Raw genomic sequence first — 17702 nt, 5'->3', positions numbered from 1 at the left:
GCATCGTCGGTGGGTGAGTATCCCACACGTCGCCGCAGGGAGCAGCATCACAATTGCGAGGCTTCGCATGCCTCGGCCTGAAACCACATGGGCAGACCTCGGTCCTTTTAGCCATACCAGTTCTCAAATTTATGGTAGTAAAACGTCTTTTTTTAAAGGCGGAAGCGCACTATGCGCGTGATATCAGTTCGGGTAAATATGCTCGGGTGTTCTCATATACCAAAAAAGTGACCCATGTACTTGGCAGCACCCGAAATATATTTGGCCCCAGACCCTTGTAGAAACCGGCCACTCCCTCTCTGGCCCAGATCTGCAAAGCCGCATCTTGAACCCCCCGGTACATAAGATGAGCATCATAAGTTTGCAACCGGGACCGCAACACTTGGTATGGATATGTGACAAACCCGGCGAATATCTTCGAGAGACTAGAGATGACGAAGAGATCTAGGTTACCGAGTCCTCGCCACCGCACCTGTGCTGATCCCGCATAGCCATCGCTAGACATCGTCGCAGATGACATCTTGATCCGGTGCAGTTTCAACTTTTCGTAAGCCATGAACTGGAGCGCACCATGGCTTACTCCAAAAAGAGCTGGAAGAAGACCACGATAGAAGCCTGGAATACCCTCCTGATGATATATCTGTGAGGCTCCAGTGGTGAAAGATGCATACGCTCCAGGCGTCCTAGAACTAGTCGATAACATACGAGTCTTAATGACCCATATGGGATTTGTCAATATAGATGTCAGCATGCCTGATGTAAAGAACCGATTGAAGTCAGTCACCACAACGTCCAGATTTACGAGCCAAAGTTAAGGGTTCTAGCGTACCAGCGGCCCCTGAGGCAAGAAAATAATCGGAGGATGTAAGTTCTTCCTCCCGAGAACCGCGCCAAGTACGCATCGCAGTCTTGATATTACCATAGCACAAGAAATAAAGGGCCCAGCTGGTCGAGTTGCCAATGATATTGGGCGTCAGCCCCCGGTAGAACGCTGTGATGCCGCCTTCATTCTGGTATATACCGCGGACGACGCGAAGCGAACCACCCACTCGAGAGGATGAGGATCGGTCAACTAAGTCATTCAGGGGTGAGGAGATTTAGCCACTATCGCACACACTCATCCGTCCCAAGCGAGTGTTAACTCAATCGAATGAAGAGCAGAAGTAGGGGGCAGAGAATTGCATGCGTATACACACAAGGACTGACTTACCTTGCAGTCGAGTTTTGATCAAATCCAATGGATGGAGACACAACGTAGAAACAATTCCAGCCGTGAATCCCGCTACGCTCTCCACAAAGGATGACGACAAGCCATCCTGCCCGTTCATGAACCTTTTGTTATTCCTCCCTGGGTTGCGTTCGTAGAGCTTGGTAGAGTGACGGATGGTGGGTTCCGTCATCGACTTTTTCGCCTCCTTCGGTCTGCGTATCGATTACAGTTCGGCCGCGGAAATTGCCTGTTCGCGCCTAGACCAGGAAAGTAGTCAATTTATAGATAACAAGGACCTTTCTCAAGCCAACGGCGAATTAGCTGCGATTTGATTTGGATATATGTCCAGTCAATTAATTCGATTAAGGAATGGTCAGAAGGCTCAAGGTATGTCGGCTATCCAGGAAGTCCTTTTATCTCGTAGTAATTCCGCTCTTGCTTATTCACCTAGCGCTTGACAGTCATCTTCTACAGATCGAAGCACAGCTCGTATATGTTTATCATCTAGAAAGTACCCTGATATAAATAAAAAAAATTCTTAAAAATACATGGTGTCAATTTGAAGCTCCCAATCATCGACACAACAAACTGAACAAGACGGACTTCCCATCCTCCGCTCAGCCATGAGTTGAAAACTCCCGTTGTAGGCGAAAGAGGCACAGCAGAAAAAAGAAAACCTCTCAGCCCTGAAATATTGCTATTTGTTATCGACAGATCCTTGGAGCTAATTCACTTTATGCGAGCGGTGAAAATAACCTGGCCATAACATCAGCTCCAATTCTGATATCGGGTAGGCTAGGGAAGGAGTTCGTTAGAAATACTTGAACAAAGATGGTTTGGGTTCACTATAAGTATAACCTATCAGCTTAATCAGTACAGATAGTTCTCAAAACATCCACGTCGCAATAAAAGGAAGTCCCCATACCAAGATACACAATCAAGGGCAGATATCCGCTGCACGCCTAGTCAGTTTTGTCGCATCTCACGGAGCTTATGTGTCGAACGACTTACTAGTGAATAGCGACCCTTGAAACATCAATAACCTTGGAGATGCGCTCCTAAAGGGAAGAAGATTATCAGCGATCGTTACGTGGTTCTGTTGAGGATTGTATGTCTAACCTTGGTCTCTTCCGAAAACTGAACCATTGTGATAGTCACGAAGTGTGTAGGTATCCAGAGAGCTTTACTGGGAAAGACAGCAGTGGATATTATATCTCAAAAAGGATCAAATCTTGGCAAATTGGTTGAGGGTAGAATTTCCAAAGCAAAAGGAAAGGATGTCGGTCAAGTAAAAGCGGAGAGTAGTTGGCGGAGAAGAATGAAACACGACGAAAGCTCAAAACTTTTCGGGGGCTAAAAACAGCTTGCCGCTGATAAACCCAGCGGCAGGATTATTGTATTCACCCTACTCCCACCTTTGTTAAACATTGATTCGACACTTCTCGTTTTACCACAATCACTGTCTGATAAAGTTTTGTATCATATTATCAACAATCTTACACATTATCTCCTAGCTACTTTCTGCTAAGCCGTGTACCTACCGATCATCGCTACGCTACATAAGCGCCACCATGTCCGGTGCAAGGCATTGGTGAGTGGCTGTTTTCCCCATTTTAGGGGTTACAAGAGTTTCAGACACTAACAGCTGCTATAGGGAGCAGGATAAAGAGGCCACCGTCTACATTGGCAATCTTGATGAAAGGGTCACAGATAGCCTGGTATGGGAGTTGATGCTGCAGGCAGGGCGCATCGTTAACGTTCATCTGCCGAAAGATCGAGTCACACAGTCCCATCAAGGTTACGGGTTTGTTGAATTCATCAGCGAAGAGGATGCAGAATATGCATCCCGAATAATGAACAGCATCCGTTTATATGGGAAGCCAGTACGCGTGAACAAAGCGTCTGCTGACAAGCAGAAGTCGGTGGAAATCGGTGCAGAACTTTTTGTTGGGAACCTTGACCCCATGGTCACGGAACAAGTCCTTTATGACACATTTAGTCGGTTTGGGAATTTGGTCAACTTACCGAAGGTAATCTCGACTATCTGCCCTTTCTTCGGGGTGTGGGCTAACCTTGTCGCAGATTGCACGAGATGACAATAATCTATCAAAGGGCTATGGATTTGTGTCATTCGGCGATTTTGAGTCATCGGATGCCGCCATAGCAAACATGAATGGCCAGTACCTCATGAATAAACAGGTCTCGGTACAATACGCCTATAAGAAAGATGGCAAGGGTGAACGCATGGTGATCAAGCTGAGCGGATGTTAGCTGCGCAAGCCCGCAAGCATAACGTACGCCCGCCGACTCAGCCATTACCATCACCATTCTCAGGTTCAGGAACCCCTATGGTGCCCCCGACTATGGCCAATGGCGACAGCTCTAGGCCGATCAGCACTGGACCTCCTGACCTAGGGATGGGCAGAGGCATTGCGCCCTCTAATGTTGGTTTTTCGAATGTGCCTCCACCGCAACAACACAGGTCTGTTCCACCTGTGACACCTTTGGCAAATCCACCACCAGGCTTGCCAGCGCGGCCTCCACCTTCACAAGCCGGCTATGGCGGTCCACCGCAGGCTTTCTTACCTCCAGCCTTCAACAATACCGGTCAGCAACCATCTTTTCCTCCACAGCCAGCGCCACCTCCAGGCTTCGCTCCTCCCGGCTTTGGCCCTCCTACTGGGAATGCTGCTCCCCCGCCACCATTACCCCCAGGATTTCAGCAGCCAGCATATGGTCGGGGCCGATGAGTATTTGGCTCAATGCGTTAGTTTTGAAGTCAGACCCCTTTCCAATGAGTACTGGGTTCATAGGGGAACTGCTTGGATATGATATAACAATTCATCAGAACAATAGGCCCGAAGAGCTACGTGTGAAGCGAATACCCTTGAAAACTGGAAGAACCAGACCCCCAATCTTCACCCGGGGGCATACCGGCCAATCAATAGCCCCGATTTCAGTACTGGACTCAGATTTAGCGGAGCACACAACATGTGTATAATGGAACCTTCCCTATTGTTCTCTTTTCTAGTACTCAGGGTTGCACCTTTCATTAGGTGCAGACATTGCATGAAATAGAACCCGTGGTTTTAATGCATATAGGCAGGTCTCTTGAAGCTCAGATTCGAAGGAAAATGGGAATCAGAGGCAAGGCTATTTTAAATAAATTGCTAGGTGAAAGTGCAATCACGAACGTCGATCCTTAGTGTATCTATAGCAGGTACTTGGCTTTGTGCATTAAGGATATTTATGGCTTGAATAGGGGGAGGGGGAATGAAAAAGAACTTTCATCTGAAGTCTCGCAGACATATTGCCAGGGCCCTAGAAAAGAGGGAGGAATGAGGAAAGGAAAAACCATCAATGATTGCATGTAATATGGTACAGAAAGTGTCTCGTGGCTAACGCCATGTTATGAGAATGAAACAAACTTCGGGTCCCTGGGCCGGCCGTCGGGTCCAATGTTATTCTTAGCAAAATGCTGCTCGGTATATATCCGGCGAGCTTCATCAAAGTCTGTCTTTTGGCGTTTCATGATCTTCCTGATTTGTCGTTTAGCTTGATTATTCAACCCAGCCCTAGTGTCTCCATCTGCAATGTTGGCGGAGAGGTCAAACTGCGTTGATGTCAGTCCCGCCTCTAGGTCATCGGCGAAACTAGAAGGTAGGCGATCGTATATGTAATCAGGAAGTGGGACTAAAGACAACCAACGGGCCCGGGTAAGATAGAGGACTTTAGACTTGTCAGCATGATACCTAGACTCGTCCATAAGTACGTTTTGGATTAGCTTGAGTGCAATATACCTGTACCACAAACCACCACAGAGATTGTTAAAACGTATAGAAGATAGTACGCCATGGCGACTAGGCCAGTTGGATGGCTGCGAGGCTGCTCAAACAACAGACAGTGCGAGATAATGTTAATGGCTCCCCCAATACCGGAGGTGAACGGCAAACTGTTGCAAAGCTCAAGTTGCCAAAACTTCTTTTGAAATTCATGAATGAGGAATTCTCGACTGGCAGGCAGCTGCCACCGTCAGCAGCATGTGATGCTTTAGGTTGGACCCAGGAGAACCCGGTAGCCTGGAGGTCTACTAGTACGCCGTAGAACACGGAGAGAACTGTGAACTTGAAGGCTAGGAAGAGACAAGTGGGTCTGTGGCTGAACACTTCCTCGGTGCCTTCGATTTGAGGCAGCAACCCTGTTTCCCTGCGCTATTCCTAAAGTGGTCCGCTTAGCGAGACCGCAGACTGCCATTCTTGGCGCTGGCACACACAATCCACCGTTCAGTATACCAGCCTTTGCGTCGACTGATTTCGATCCGTCCTCAATCCACCAGCCTGAAAGAGATAATTCACAATGGCCGCCCAAAGACAGAACGTTTCCAGCGACCTAGTCTGGCAGCTCACCCGTAAGTTTACCTCTTCTACGCCATACTCGACATTCATACCTACTCTCCATCTACGTCAATTAATCTGATGCTCTGGATATCCAACTAATCCCTAACATTTTGAACAGGCAACCAGAATGCTTTTCTGGTCAAGCGTAACAGCGGCGGTGGCTCTCAGTTCTCCCGTGATCCTTTGAACTTGCAGAATAAGCACTCTTTCAAGGTACGAGAGCCCCGATGCCTATGATTTTCATACAGAGGCTGTTTTCATTTTCCTTGTTCTCCTAGCTGAAACTTCTGATGACTAACCATTGGTATCGCTTCTATTCAGCACGCTGGATACGCCAACACCAAGGTATTCACGCCCTATAACTACCGATGACTGAGATGTATATCCGGACATGTTTTTTAACCCACGATAACAGGCTATTGGTGTACAGGCCACTGAGAACGGTGGCGTTGTTGTTATTACCAAGAAGTCTGGCAATGCCCAGCAGCCCGGAAAGAACGCCGTTCGTGTGACCTTTGGACCCAAGTCCTCCACCCGCAAGTAAGCAGAACCGACCGCCTCACTTTTCATGGGCGAATAATCAAACATCACGTGCCTGTGCTAACTGCGTGGTTGTTTTGCTAGGATCTACAAGGGTGTTGCAGACAAGACCGCAAAGAACGGCTACCGTGCTGACCTCCGTGAGGACGCTGTTGCTCGTGTGAGCGCCATTCGCCGTTCTCAGAAGCCTAAGAAGGATACTCCTCCCCAGAAGCCCAGAGGTGCTCAGGCCCGGAAGGCCGCTGAGCAGGAGTCGGCATAAAGGACAGGACTCGAAGACGAGTAATCGCAAGGGTTGGGCGCATCAAGCATAGTGGCGCCATGCTGGTCAGGGGCGGAAGTGCCCATGTAATTTAGCAATACTGCTACCGGGGCAAATGTGCACCAGGCCATTCAAAAAGAGAATCAAAAGAACCAAAAAGACAAAAAAAGAATCACGAGAAATGAATACCCATTTCCCCGGACGTCCACCCTTGATTTACCTAGTCCAATTGGCGGGGGAACGATCAAACTCTACAATGTAATTTCATTCTCCAGCTGGTATTGTGGTCACAAGACTTGGCACATGCTTATGGCAACAAACAGAACTCTACAGCCGATGTTCGGGCCGACGGGGGACGAAAGGTTTAGGGATAAGCGCGAAGCTGTTTTCCTTGAACCGTAGATAGGTCCAGACCACCCGCCTTTTTCCGAGGTCTCAACGACCCAATGGCACAAGACCGGGTGATGTCCTCGGGCATGGTAATACTAGTAGGATCCATGAATAGAGGGATTGCCGGAATCCGGGCCGTCGACTTGTTCGGGGTTAAGGACGTAGTACTGGGATGGCTAGGATACCTATTATTTCCATGGATCCAAACCATGACTACGGACACTATTTTGTTTGTTGTATGTATGACATACAGACTGGTATTACATGCATCCTATCATCAGGTACGCATGTACCTGAGAGGCAGGTACAGGACGTACAGTACGGTGTACATCGTGCTGTGCAAGACCCCCTCAATATGCAAGCAGTGTGCTATGAGGAGATTGCCGGAATCTGTTGAGCAGTAGTACTGTAGTATCGGAGGCCTGGGAAAATGGTGTAATTCGTATTGGTCTAGTGATACTAATTGCTGTGGATATGATGATCAAGTAATGTATTAGGTACTCCGGACTCAGTAATGTGGTTTTCTCCACATGTGATTGATCTTGGGGAACTGTCAGTCATACCTAGAAATCAAGAGACACAAGAGCTATATATGTGTAGGGATTTTCCTCAGAAAGGATTACTCCTGGGCGTACAATCCCGAGCGGTTTATACGCGATTCCTTGATTGCTTCCGTACCTCCCCCCTCTCCCCCGCCCCTCTTCCCCCCCCAATTTCCTTTTCCTTTTCTTTTCCCTCCTCTTGGCTTATTTACCCCTCTTTCCCTGCTTTAACCCAGTGTTCCATCCTCCTCCACCACCACCCCACATTGACGGTCTACCTCCCTTTCTTTATCTTCCTTGTCCTTCGAACTCCCCAGGTCGCTAACACATCCCTTCGCTTATAACGGAACAGACCAATTCAATTGTTTGATTCAAAAATCTCCATCATGGTCAAAGCAGGTGAGCTAGCAATCTTTAGCAAGTGACACTCCTTGGGCACTAACTCGAAGTGCTAGCGGTCCTTGGAGCTTCTGGTGGCATTGGCCAGGTATATCCCTATCCCCGACCACCATGATCTCAATATGACCTTGTTTGATACTGACTATCTGTCAAGCCACTGTCTCTCTTGCTGAAAACCTGTCCTTTGGTTGACGAGCTTGCTCTATACGATGTTGTAAACACTCCTGGTGTTGCCGCTGATCTCTCCCACATCTCGTCTATCGCTGTACGTTGCTGCCTTAATGCGAATTGCCCATGGAAGGGGCGAAAAATGGTATCTAACCTGAGTGATTAGAAAATCTCCGGCTTTCTGCCCAAGAATGATGGGCTGAAGCAAGCCCTTACTGGTGCTAACATTGTTGTCATTCCGGCCGGTATCCCTCGTAAGTTCCTACCCTATCGCATTTCTCCTCGTATATTTCGCAGGTGATTAGTTTTCTGATAGTTGATAGGCAAGCCTGGTATGACCCGTGACGACCTCTTCAAGATCAACGCCGGCATAGTGCGAGACTTGGTCAAGGGCATCGCCGAGTTCTGCCCCAAGGCCTTTGTTCTGGTTATCTCAAACCCCGTTAATTCTACTGTTCCTATTGCTGCAGAGGTGCTCAAAGCTGCTGGCGTCTTTGACCCCAAGCGTCTCTTCGGTGTCACCACCCTGGATGTCGTTCGTGCAGAGACCTTCACCCAAGAGTTCTCGGGCCAGAAGAATCCTTCTGATGTTAAAATCCCAGTTGTGGGTGGCCACTCTGGCGAGACCATTGTCCCCCTATTCAGCAAGACTACTCCTGCAGTTCAGATACCCGAGGAGAAGTATGACGCACTGGTCAACCGTATGTAGTCCCAAAGAATCTCATGAATATCTGGCTGTAACCCCTGACCTTGCTCCAGGTGTCCAATTTGGTGGAGATGAGGTGGTCCAAGCTAAGGACGGCGCTGGCTCCGCCACCTTGTCTATGGCCTATGCCGGTTACAGGTAGGAATACTAGCGTGCCGTGAAAATACCCGCGGCTAACACGCCATAGGTTCGCCGAGAGTGTTATCAAAGCTTCGAAGGGTCAAACGGGCATTGTCGAACCTACCTTCGTCTACCTGCCTGGAATTCCTGGTGGTGATGAGATTGTCCAGGCAACAGGCGTGGAATTCTTCTCTACTCTTGTAACCCTAGGAGTAAGATCCATTTCCTCACAGAATCTTCTTTCATATCACGGTAGGCTAACACTATCAAACAGACCAATGGCGCAGAGAAGGCTAGCAATGTTCTAGAGGGCGTGACGGACAAGGAAAAGAAGCTCCTCGAGGCTTGCACGAATGGCCTTAAGGGAAATATCGCTAAGGGCATCGACTTCATTCAGAACCCACCACCAAAGTAAACGCGCCCACCCCCGTTTATCAGCTGCAGGATTCCCACCCAACAGTCGGTAATTTGCCATTTATATCGCACTCCTGTCTCCACCGAAAGGACCTCGTTCTTTCGGTGACTTACTTTCCAATTCACGAAACTAAAAGAACCCCGCTAATCATTGATACCTGGGCAAGATAGGCTTTGAAGCATGAGATTATTTAAAGACGAATGGATAAATGTGGAATCGTGTCGTTTCGGTGGAAGAGGATAGCAAAGACAGGCAGAATGGAAACGAATTGTACTCATACCTGCACGCACTTGTCTCAATGTACTGTAGGAGCAGGAAGAGTGACCTGTGACCCGATTGTAGAGCATTAGCCGAATCGGCTACCCAGTCTATCTGGTACTGGGCTCGATTTTCAGACCGTTTTGCAGTGTTGCCCCTAGCCTATCTCCACTGTGATAATGGACATCTCGATGACGTACGGGCCAGCTGTTCGCATTCCATTCATGATTTGGGTTGGACTGTTTTGATCTGAAATGTTGCTCCCGGAAGCTCACCCGTCTCGGCCTGAACAGTAGTATTAATTCCCAGGGTTGATAGAGCGCCACGAATGACACCACACGGGAACCATAGATACTAGAACTTGATTAGACAATAACAATTATTAGCCAATTAAGGGGCCAACTGGTAGTCCCATACCGCCTGAGCCATGGACACCGCCTCGCTTCTCACAGACATGCTCATCTTTGCAAATGGCCGAAATGAATTATCGGTCAGAACATATACTCCCTATATGAATTTGTCAGTCGGCCCCTTCTCTCTCAATGCAGGGGTTGACGTGCGACAATAAAGTTGTATCCATATGGCGACGTGGACGTGCATACCCGATGATTGGTTTTCAAATTATCGACCTGTTTTTTGAAAAGGATGGTCCATAAGTCTTTGCATAAAAACTTGATAACATCAAGATTATCCGAGAATCTAGGGCGGTCTCGAGAGAATCTATAGAGAGCATAGCACAAAAACACTTGGTTAGCCTGGGTTTAGAAAGAATTGAATGGGCGGATATTCTTGCCCCATAGCACCGGAGCTTACCTTTCTGCAAGACCTTGTCCAACTCTGTATCCAAGAGATTCGAGGCGGAAAAATGTCGTTTCCCTAATCTCATCATCGTCGGGAGTCTTCTCATCGGCTGAGAGTTCCTTCGCTAGGCGTTCTGCCATAGGTACCAGCTCTATTAGGAGGAAATCAAGACATGAAGCACTTAGAGCCCGTGCTTGAGGCTCAGAGATACTGTACGCTGAAGCTGGCGCATCGAACGACATCACGATTAAACTTCGTTGGTTGTTGGCCCCTTATGAAGATGAAGATGGCCCCCGAGATAGGTCTGCAGCTGGTTGGAGCGCAGTAACAGCGGTTATCTTTAGGAATCAGTAATCGTATCCCATACCCCCTCCATAAATATCACGGGACAATTCTGATTCAATTCCACCACTGTGTGACAGAATGAGTGATGGAAGGATGGTTGGTTCTTACCTCATGTGGCCACGGCTGATCTCCGTTGATTAAATAAGTAGTAAAGAGTGTCGGCAGCAGCGGTTCCGCTTCAGCCTCAATTGAATTTGATTTTATTGACCTCCCCGGTTCACAAGCAATTGTCAGAACGATTAAGGTAACTAATTAACTCTTTTATCTAATGTGGGTGGAATTGGCTGCTCATGCCAACACGATTGCCCTGCTAAGAGTCTACTTGAAAGATACATGCATAGGCCACGATTCATGAAACATAGGTCCGTCTCTTTCTGCTCTCACAACTATTCTTCGAAACTTATGCTCCCCGAAAGAACCCCATGCCAGGCGAGGTTTTGCTACATTGAAGCCAGAAGAGCAAACGATAAAACATAGAGTATGATTTATCCCATATTCAAACAAGATGTGAACGAATTCATTCTCCAATCGAACTTATGCAATGTTATCAAACTCCGTAAACCAAATACGCCGCGACGCCGTTAGATGCTAAGATTGATAAAGTGAGATTATGCATTATAGCCACTTCTTTGGGTTGGAGATTCAGAACTAGTTTGACCAGCACGAGGAGCAGCCCTGCCATTTGCTAGAGCAGTATTATATGAAGTCTGAAATTCTTGCCGGGGTAAAGATCGATTTAGCAAGTTCAAAGCTGGCCGTTTTGGTGGTCTTACGGGGGAACCATCGTCATTATCGTCATCGCTCCCCGTAAGGTCAATCACCTGGGCCGCAGGACGCTTGTTTGTTGACAGACGAGCTACAGATGATGTCGATGAAGGCTCCCGTGATTGAGCTGGGGTCTGTTGTAGAGATAAACTTGCGGCTGGAAGAGACTCCTGTTTAACGGGCGTGCTTCCAAGTTCCTTTATCTCTATTAGATCATCATCATCTGACTCAGGAGTAACTCCACCAGCTTCTGAAACGTCGTCGACTTTCGGATTTGACCATCTGCCGTCTGGTTCCATAACAACTTGCTCAACATCTGGAGATGTTGAGCGAAGTATATCATCAACATACCTATATTGTCAGTACCAGGGCCAAAACCAGAACCTCTCCACGTTGAACTTACTGATCGATTTGTAATGACTCAAAGCTGGTCGCTTTGGAACACACGGGGCATGACCACGTTGGGGCCTGTTCTTGCAATTGCAGGAAAGAGAATGCATCAAAGCATTGATTATGAGTGCATATTACCGAGCGGCAGGGGACCGCGATTCGAAGAGTAGATAAAGGACACTTTAATGACATAACACTAGATGTTGCAACGATGTCCGTGTCATCCGCTCTGCTTTTCACTGCTGGCCTTTTAAAATTGGTCCTCTAATAGACACCGAAAAAAACGAACATACTTTCTCGTAGTACTTGGTCCTTCGAGATTATCTTCCTCATCTTCAACTCAGCTACAAGTTCCTCAACTGGATGCCGCTGAACGAGACTGACAAGCACAAAGAATCTCTAATAGCAGGTCAGTACTAGAGGCTTTGAATCAGAATTGAGAGGGTGCTAGATGGAAAGGGAAAGAAAACGAGATAGAAATTAACCCGGGTTCAACGCTTGCCTTTGTAGTGAGGGCATAGGTCATAACAATATGATTCGGATATCCAGGTTTCTTGCGAATATAGTCAGTCACATCAGCAGGTCTCGTCGTACCTGGTTTGTTTTTGAGGCCTCGCAAGTTAGCCTTCACCTCATCAAGATTTGCTTTCAGCTCAACTTGGTGAGGGAAGGCAATATCCGATTTCGTATACTGATTAAGCCCAGTGTCTGCAGCACAGTAAACCATTATCCTTAGGTTCGGGTCGGCCTGTAACCTTGAAGCTACATCTTGGTTGAGAACCACCCTAAGTTCTACACTGTCCCTAGTCTGTTCGCGTACTTTGCGATATTAGATGGGAACAGGAATGGCAAACTGAGGAGCAACACCTGAAAACTCACCTTTGCATTCTACAACAGGTGTGAGCTGCTGGATCACAGTGTAGAAAGGACTTTCTTTGAAATTTAACCGGCCTAGAAGCAAATGAGAATTGATCCCGGAATGTAAAAACATGAAGATTGGCATCGGGAGGATACCAGAAGTGAGTCCATGCGACGCCATCGGTGCGCTCAATGGCGATGGTCGGTGTTGTGTTGGCAAGGGTTGATTAGCTGAAGAAGACTGATATTGGTGACTAGGTAATGACTGCGGCGTTGAAGGCTGCGGCATTGATCGATGTGCCGTGGCGTACACGGCTCTCTTCAAGTTATCGTAACGCTCAATTTGTCCTCCTTGGTTGAGTCTCTCAATGACTAGCGGATCCAAATAGTTAGCTTTCTATACATTTGATCAATCTTTGTGTACTTCAAGTGAATATTATTGGAAGCCCCGCTGTCTGGAAAACAACACCAAGAAACTACAAGGACAACAGACAATCAATGATTCGGAGCTGAAGTGAAGCTTTCACTCCAGAAACAGCGAGCCCCTCACTTCTCAGTATCTCCTTTAGCTGCGCATTCGTCATTGTTTTCACCAAAGCAACCACGCTTTGAAGCTCGGACGACTGGCAAACAGAGGCCATGATGGTAGTAAGAGCGGGGCGATCGGCTGTTATAGCATTCAAAGAGTAAGAAGAATTTCAAGAGGGGATTCCAAAACAGGCGCACAATATCTGGCGACTCCGATAAAAGACATCTCAATCCTTCTCTTTACTTAGTTTGGCGAAGGCAAAAAAGAGAGAAGATAGATTAAAATTCCAAGAGTAAACCTCGCTTTGGAATACTACCAGGAGACTGATTTAATGAAAGGAACAGAGCTTCGATTGGCACACACCCCGGCTGGGATTGCTTTGCGACTGGACCGGTCGGCGATGATTGCGGAGGTGAGAAAACGGTCTCCGATAGGATGACATAAGATATCCACCGCCCGTAATTTACAACAGTGGTAGAGAAGACAGACAGAGCGGCTAATCCAAAGAGGGAAGAAAAAAAAAAACTTAGGAAAGGCCGACCACGAAAAGTGCAAGACTGAATAGACTACATTGCATAACACATTCACAGAGTCATTCTCTGCTTCTATCAAACTTCTTATTACTTGGGATAAGGCGTTTATCTCAGTATTTTATTCATCCTTCCTTTCTTCTATCATCGACATGGCAAAAAGTGTCCGAGCGAGTGTCCAAAAGCGCAACAGAGCGAAACTGCGAGCCACAGTCTTTGGGCCAGTTGTTGATGCACGAACTGAAAGACTCTCTGCTAAACTGCAAGAGCTTGCCTCCCAGCCAAAACCAAGTAATGAAGAAAAATTAGATACGGCACTGGACATGAAGGGTAGGTTTCCCCTCCAATTTTCTTTGGTGTTTATCTAAGTACCCTTGTATTGGGCGAGGAACTCACAAAGTCATTGTGCTATACAGATCGCCAGGAAGGGACTAAGATATCACAATCAAGTGAAGGTCAGTCTCACATACGCCCTCTAGTCAATCTTTCTGCATATTAACGGCTCGCTGTATCTCTAGATATGGACATTGATAATGGCTCCATTAAAACTACTCAGAATCGCTCTCACAAAGGAGGGCGGATTCATAAACGCCACAGCAACAGAAAGAATCGCTCGTCTATTGTGTTCCGTCCACACCAGTCCAAGAATAAGGGCCCGAAGAGGAGGTAAAAGTTTTAAGCACTATTTGTTTATAAACACTAAGTTGGCGTTCGGGGTTATCTACAACATACTCTCATCGTGTTTCCGTTATTATCAATAACTAGTAGAATTTATGATACCAACAGCGTCACCAGGGGGTCCCATCGATTTTGGGGCCAATCTACCCGCCTCTGAACAAGGGATCAGACGAGGCTAGAATGTTGCCGACTTGTATTAATGTAGCCTCTACCGTGCTGTGGCCCAAGAGGCGATCGTAGCTCCTCTTCCTATTGAGTCCTTACAGTGCTACCTAGTGTCGGGAACTTGGCCAAAAAGGAATGCCGCATATGGATAACTGCACTTCCTCAAACAGAAGGCGGTGTGATGAATAGGTAGTTTTGTATACAGTAGCCCGATCGAAGTATACCCCTAATGAAGTTGACACTATTTGCTTGAGTTTAACGTTACATGGACAGTATAACAGATCCGGACATGTCAGCTTGGGTATGGTATAGGCCAACATAACTTGCTTGAAATTGCTCCAGCTTGTAGCCTCTGCCACCGAGAAATAGCCATGAAGGTTACGACATCGAAGTGGGCGATACTCATCGCGAACATACTCGTCCCCATATCGATTCTCGTCTTTTCCTCTGGGTTTTTCCCTTATAAGACTTTGATTCCGGGCTTTGCAACTCATGAACACACCAATAACAGTCAAATCCCGCCGGGCATATTTGACAAAGTTGTTTTTATGGTAGTTGATGCACTGCGGAGGTACGATCGCAAACTTCACTAAGATCCCGGCACTTCAGGCTAACTTTCATGCTAGCGATTTCGTTTATTCCCAAAACTCTGGGTTTCTATTCACTCAAAGGTTAGGAGGAGGATTGTCGTTTGACCCCACACACTAACAAGAAGTCCATAGCTTAATTCGGTCAGGCGCTGCTCTCCCATTCACTGCCTATGCTAGCGCTCCGACTGTCACAATGCCCCGGCTCAAAGCCATAACAACAGGGTCCGTGCCGTCATTTCTAGATGTGATACTTAACATTGCAGAGGCTGATACCTCGGCGACTCTCACGCACCAAGATACATGGTTAGCACAATTGCAAGCAAAAGGTGGTAAAATGGTCATGCATGGGGATGACACTTGGCTGAAGTTATTTCCTGGGATGTTTCACAGAGCCGATGGAACTACAAGCTTCTTTGTGTCGGTCAGTACACTCCAAGTAGCATTTCCAGACTTGCAGTCATAGACGAGCTAAGCATTGTTGTAGGACTTCACAGAGGTAGACAATAATGTGACTCGTCACATCCCCAGTGAACTCTTGCAAGATGACTGGTCAGCTTTCATAATGCACTTCCTTGGTCTTGACCATATAGGACACAAAGCTGGGCCTAATAGGTAAGGTGCTACAACCACTACTGTATTTTGTGACATTCTCTTGACACATCTCTAGCCCATACATGATAACAAAGCAACATGAGATGGATTCTGTTGTTAGCATGGTGTACACAGCTTTGGAGCAAGAGAAACATCTCAAGACAACCCTCTTTGTATTATGTGGTGACCATGGGATGAACGATGCTGGGAATCATGGCGGTTCGTCTGTGGGCGAAACTTCACCAGCTCTGCTTTTCATATCGCCTAAATTTCAGCGACTCGAAACTCGAAACGATAGTCCAACGGAAGAATTCAGTGACCTGCAATATTACCGTACTGTTGAACAAACAGATATCACGCCGACACTGGCGGGGCTCCTAGGCTTGCCAATTCCCTTGAATAGCCTGGGTGTCTTTATCCCAGAGCTTCTTATGATGTGGGATTACGGTAAGGGTCTCTTATCATTCGGACTAAACAAAGAAGCTAATTTATCAACCCTGATCTCGACATCAGGACCGCACAGGATTCATATGCTACTCGAAAACGCCAAGCAGTTGCTGAAAGCCGTTAAAGGATCGTTTCCGAGTTGCAGTTTTGAATCTAATTTGATGTCTACTAATTGTAGCTCTCGATCATTCACCGATATTGAGCATGTTCAGTGTGCTTGGTTCCGAGTGCTTGAACTACTCAATGGCTCGGGTGCTGATTACGATCGTGGAGCCTCTTCAGAGGTCGAGTCTGCTCTTCTGCTGTTTTTGAGGAGTGCCCAGAGGCTAATGAGCAGCGCCGCAAGTGATTATAACCTTATAAGGCTCTATCTTGGGCTTTCCATTGCCGGCTTTGCTATCTCAATTACCTTTTTCCCAGTCAAAAGACTGCTAGTGAATTTCACGCCGGCAGGAATGTTTTTGGGGTTTAGCATTCTAAGCTATAGCACCATGATGTTTGCAAGTAGCTACGTGGAAGAAGAACAGCAGTTCTGGTACTGGGTATCGATGGGATGGGTGGTTTACCTACATGTTAAATATGCTGGTTACTTCCATGGCTGTTCAATCCAAAAATCTGGTCCAGCGGAATACCGGCCATTTGTACCCTCACTTCCCAGGTTTGGTGCAGCTGCGCTAGCAGTGTCTTATCGAGTTCTGCGAAGATGGAATCAAACAGGCCAGAAATTTGCTGCTCAGCCGGACATTACCGGGTCCTTTTTTCCTTCCCATCAGCATACTTTGTGGGCCTTGGTGATTCTGACATACGCTGATACTTGTTTGCACCTTCTATTCGACCTTCCTACATCGGTGCTTTGGCGTTTTATTAGTTGTGCGGTGACGCTGGCAGCATTTCTTTTCAAGTTATCATTGGCGGCATCCGACTCTCCCGAACTTGTCGGTAACTCCTTCTTGCAGCCCGTGGTTAGGGTGACTGATGGAATACACCTGCTTTATCATGCAAGAATGGTTCTTTGTGGAATATCTCTTCTCATGATATATTCCATGTGTGTTGGAAAACCCCGGGGATCGATTCACAAGGGCACTGGCAAGTATTGATCTCAAAAACCTTACTGAATGATTCTAACAGAGAAAAGGGCCAACTAGCACAATCTTTCATGAGACTCTCACTATTTTTTTACTGATGCAATCGAGAGTGACGAACATACCCGCTTTTCTAATTTTTAGAGTACAAATCACCATCATCGCATCCATGCGTTTATCAACTGTGGAACAAACCATAACCTCCCTGCTCATGCAATATGTGACATTTTACGCATTTGGAGGCTCAAATGCCATCTCATCAGTTGACCTTTCAAATGCATATAATGGTATCGGTGCCTACAATGTTGTTATCGTCGGTGCCTTGACATTCATCAGCAACTGGGCCGCCCCAATATGGTGGGTCTCAGCCAGTAGGCTGCTCCGTTCCCCACAAAATCGGGAAGAAAAAGAGGCGCATATAACCATACTGACTTTTCATTTGACAACAATGTTAATGTCAGTGATGGCGGCGTGTACAATTCTAAGAACACATCTTTTTATCTGGACGGTCTTTTCCCCTAAAT

General features: G+C 47.0%; 9 protein-coding genes across 9 annotated transcripts; 4 read left to right on the top strand and 5 right to left on the bottom strand.

The window, feature by feature from the left end:
- Window positions 1-169: 169 nt before the first annotated feature.
- Window positions 170-1400, bottom strand: ABOM_008754 (putative mitochondrial folate carrier protein Flx1; the record flags this gene model as incomplete). Its single annotated transcript, XM_022535883.1, has 3 exons — window positions 170-753; window positions 830-1072; window positions 1211-1400. 3 exons carry the CDS (start codon window positions 1398-1400, stop codon window positions 170-172), a joined length of 1017 nt encoding a protein of 338 aa, XP_022385285.1.
- A 621-nt stretch (window positions 1401-2021) lies between these two features.
- ABOM_008753 (mitochondrial import receptor subunit TOM7) lies at window positions 2022-2356 on the bottom strand (the record flags this gene model as incomplete). The annotated part of the gene is made up of 4 exons (XM_022535882.1): window positions 2022-2068; window positions 2136-2164; window positions 2222-2268; window positions 2330-2356. 4 exons carry the CDS (start codon window positions 2354-2356, stop codon window positions 2022-2024), a joined length of 150 nt encoding a protein of 49 aa, XP_022385286.1.
- Window positions 2357-2781: 425 nt separating this feature from the next.
- On the top strand, window positions 2782-3960 carry ABOM_008752 (U2 snRNP complex subunit HSH49; the record flags this gene model as incomplete). Its single annotated transcript, XM_022535881.1, has 4 exons — window positions 2782-2801; window positions 2865-3240; window positions 3293-3476; window positions 3545-3960. 4 exons carry the CDS (start codon window positions 2782-2784, stop codon window positions 3958-3960), a joined length of 996 nt encoding a protein of 331 aa, XP_022385287.1.
- Window positions 3961-4619: 659 nt separating this feature from the next.
- On the bottom strand, window positions 4620-5065 carry ABOM_008751 (DUF2015 domain-containing protein; the record flags this gene model as incomplete). The annotated part of the gene is made up of 2 exons (XM_022535880.1): window positions 4620-4939; window positions 5011-5065. The coding sequence occupies 2 exons, from the start codon at window positions 5063-5065 to the stop codon at window positions 4620-4622; spliced, it is 375 nt and encodes a 124-aa protein (XP_022385288.1).
- A 501-nt stretch (window positions 5066-5566) lies between these two features.
- On the top strand, window positions 5567-6409 carry ABOM_008750 (60S ribosomal protein L28; the record flags this gene model as incomplete). Its single annotated transcript, XM_022535879.1, has 5 exons — window positions 5567-5618; window positions 5726-5820; window positions 5929-5952; window positions 6023-6147; window positions 6232-6409. 5 exons carry the CDS (start codon window positions 5567-5569, stop codon window positions 6407-6409), a joined length of 474 nt encoding a protein of 157 aa, XP_022385289.1.
- Window positions 6410-7727: 1318 nt separating this feature from the next.
- ABOM_008749 (malate dehydrogenase) lies at window positions 7728-9149 on the top strand (the record flags this gene model as incomplete). Its single annotated transcript, XM_022535878.1, has 8 exons — window positions 7728-7740; window positions 7797-7828; window positions 7895-8005; window positions 8075-8162; window positions 8232-8609; window positions 8668-8752; window positions 8802-8946; window positions 9009-9149. The coding sequence occupies 8 exons, from the start codon at window positions 7728-7730 to the stop codon at window positions 9147-9149; spliced, it is 993 nt and encodes a 330-aa protein (XP_022385312.1).
- A 648-nt stretch (window positions 9150-9797) lies between these two features.
- ABOM_008748 (trafficking protein particle complex subunit) lies at window positions 9798-10450 on the bottom strand (the record flags this gene model as incomplete). The annotated part of the gene is made up of 3 exons (XM_022535877.1): window positions 9798-9914; window positions 10010-10127; window positions 10221-10450. The coding sequence occupies 3 exons, from the start codon at window positions 10448-10450 to the stop codon at window positions 9798-9800; spliced, it is 465 nt and encodes a 154-aa protein (XP_022385311.1).
- Window positions 10451-11161: 711 nt separating this feature from the next.
- Window positions 11162-13207, bottom strand: ABOM_008747 (Siz/PIAS RING finger protein; the record flags this gene model as incomplete). The annotated part of the gene is made up of 6 exons (XM_022535876.1): window positions 11162-11669; window positions 11722-11947; window positions 12002-12107; window positions 12205-12527; window positions 12588-12938; window positions 13060-13207. 6 exons carry the CDS (start codon window positions 13205-13207, stop codon window positions 11162-11164), a joined length of 1662 nt encoding a protein of 553 aa, XP_022385306.1.
- Window positions 13208-14839: 1632 nt separating this feature from the next.
- Window positions 14840-17193, top strand: las21 (mannose-ethanolamine phosphotransferase LAS21; the record flags this gene model as incomplete). The annotated part of the gene is made up of 6 exons (XM_022535875.1): window positions 14840-15039; window positions 15095-15139; window positions 15191-15479; window positions 15543-15670; window positions 15726-16096; window positions 16163-17193. The coding sequence occupies 6 exons, from the start codon at window positions 14840-14842 to the stop codon at window positions 17191-17193; spliced, it is 2064 nt and encodes a 687-aa protein (XP_022385305.1).
- Between the last annotated feature and the right edge of the window lie 509 nt (window positions 17194-17702).

This window comes from Aspergillus bombycis (genome assembly GCF_001792695.1).
Source record: "Aspergillus bombycis strain NRRL26010 chromosome Unknown contig00108, whole genome shotgun sequence".
NCBI classification, from domain to species: Eukaryota; Fungi; Ascomycota; class Eurotiomycetes; order Eurotiales; family Aspergillaceae; genus Aspergillus; species Aspergillus bombycis.
This window is presented reverse-complemented; position numbering and strand designations above follow the sequence as displayed.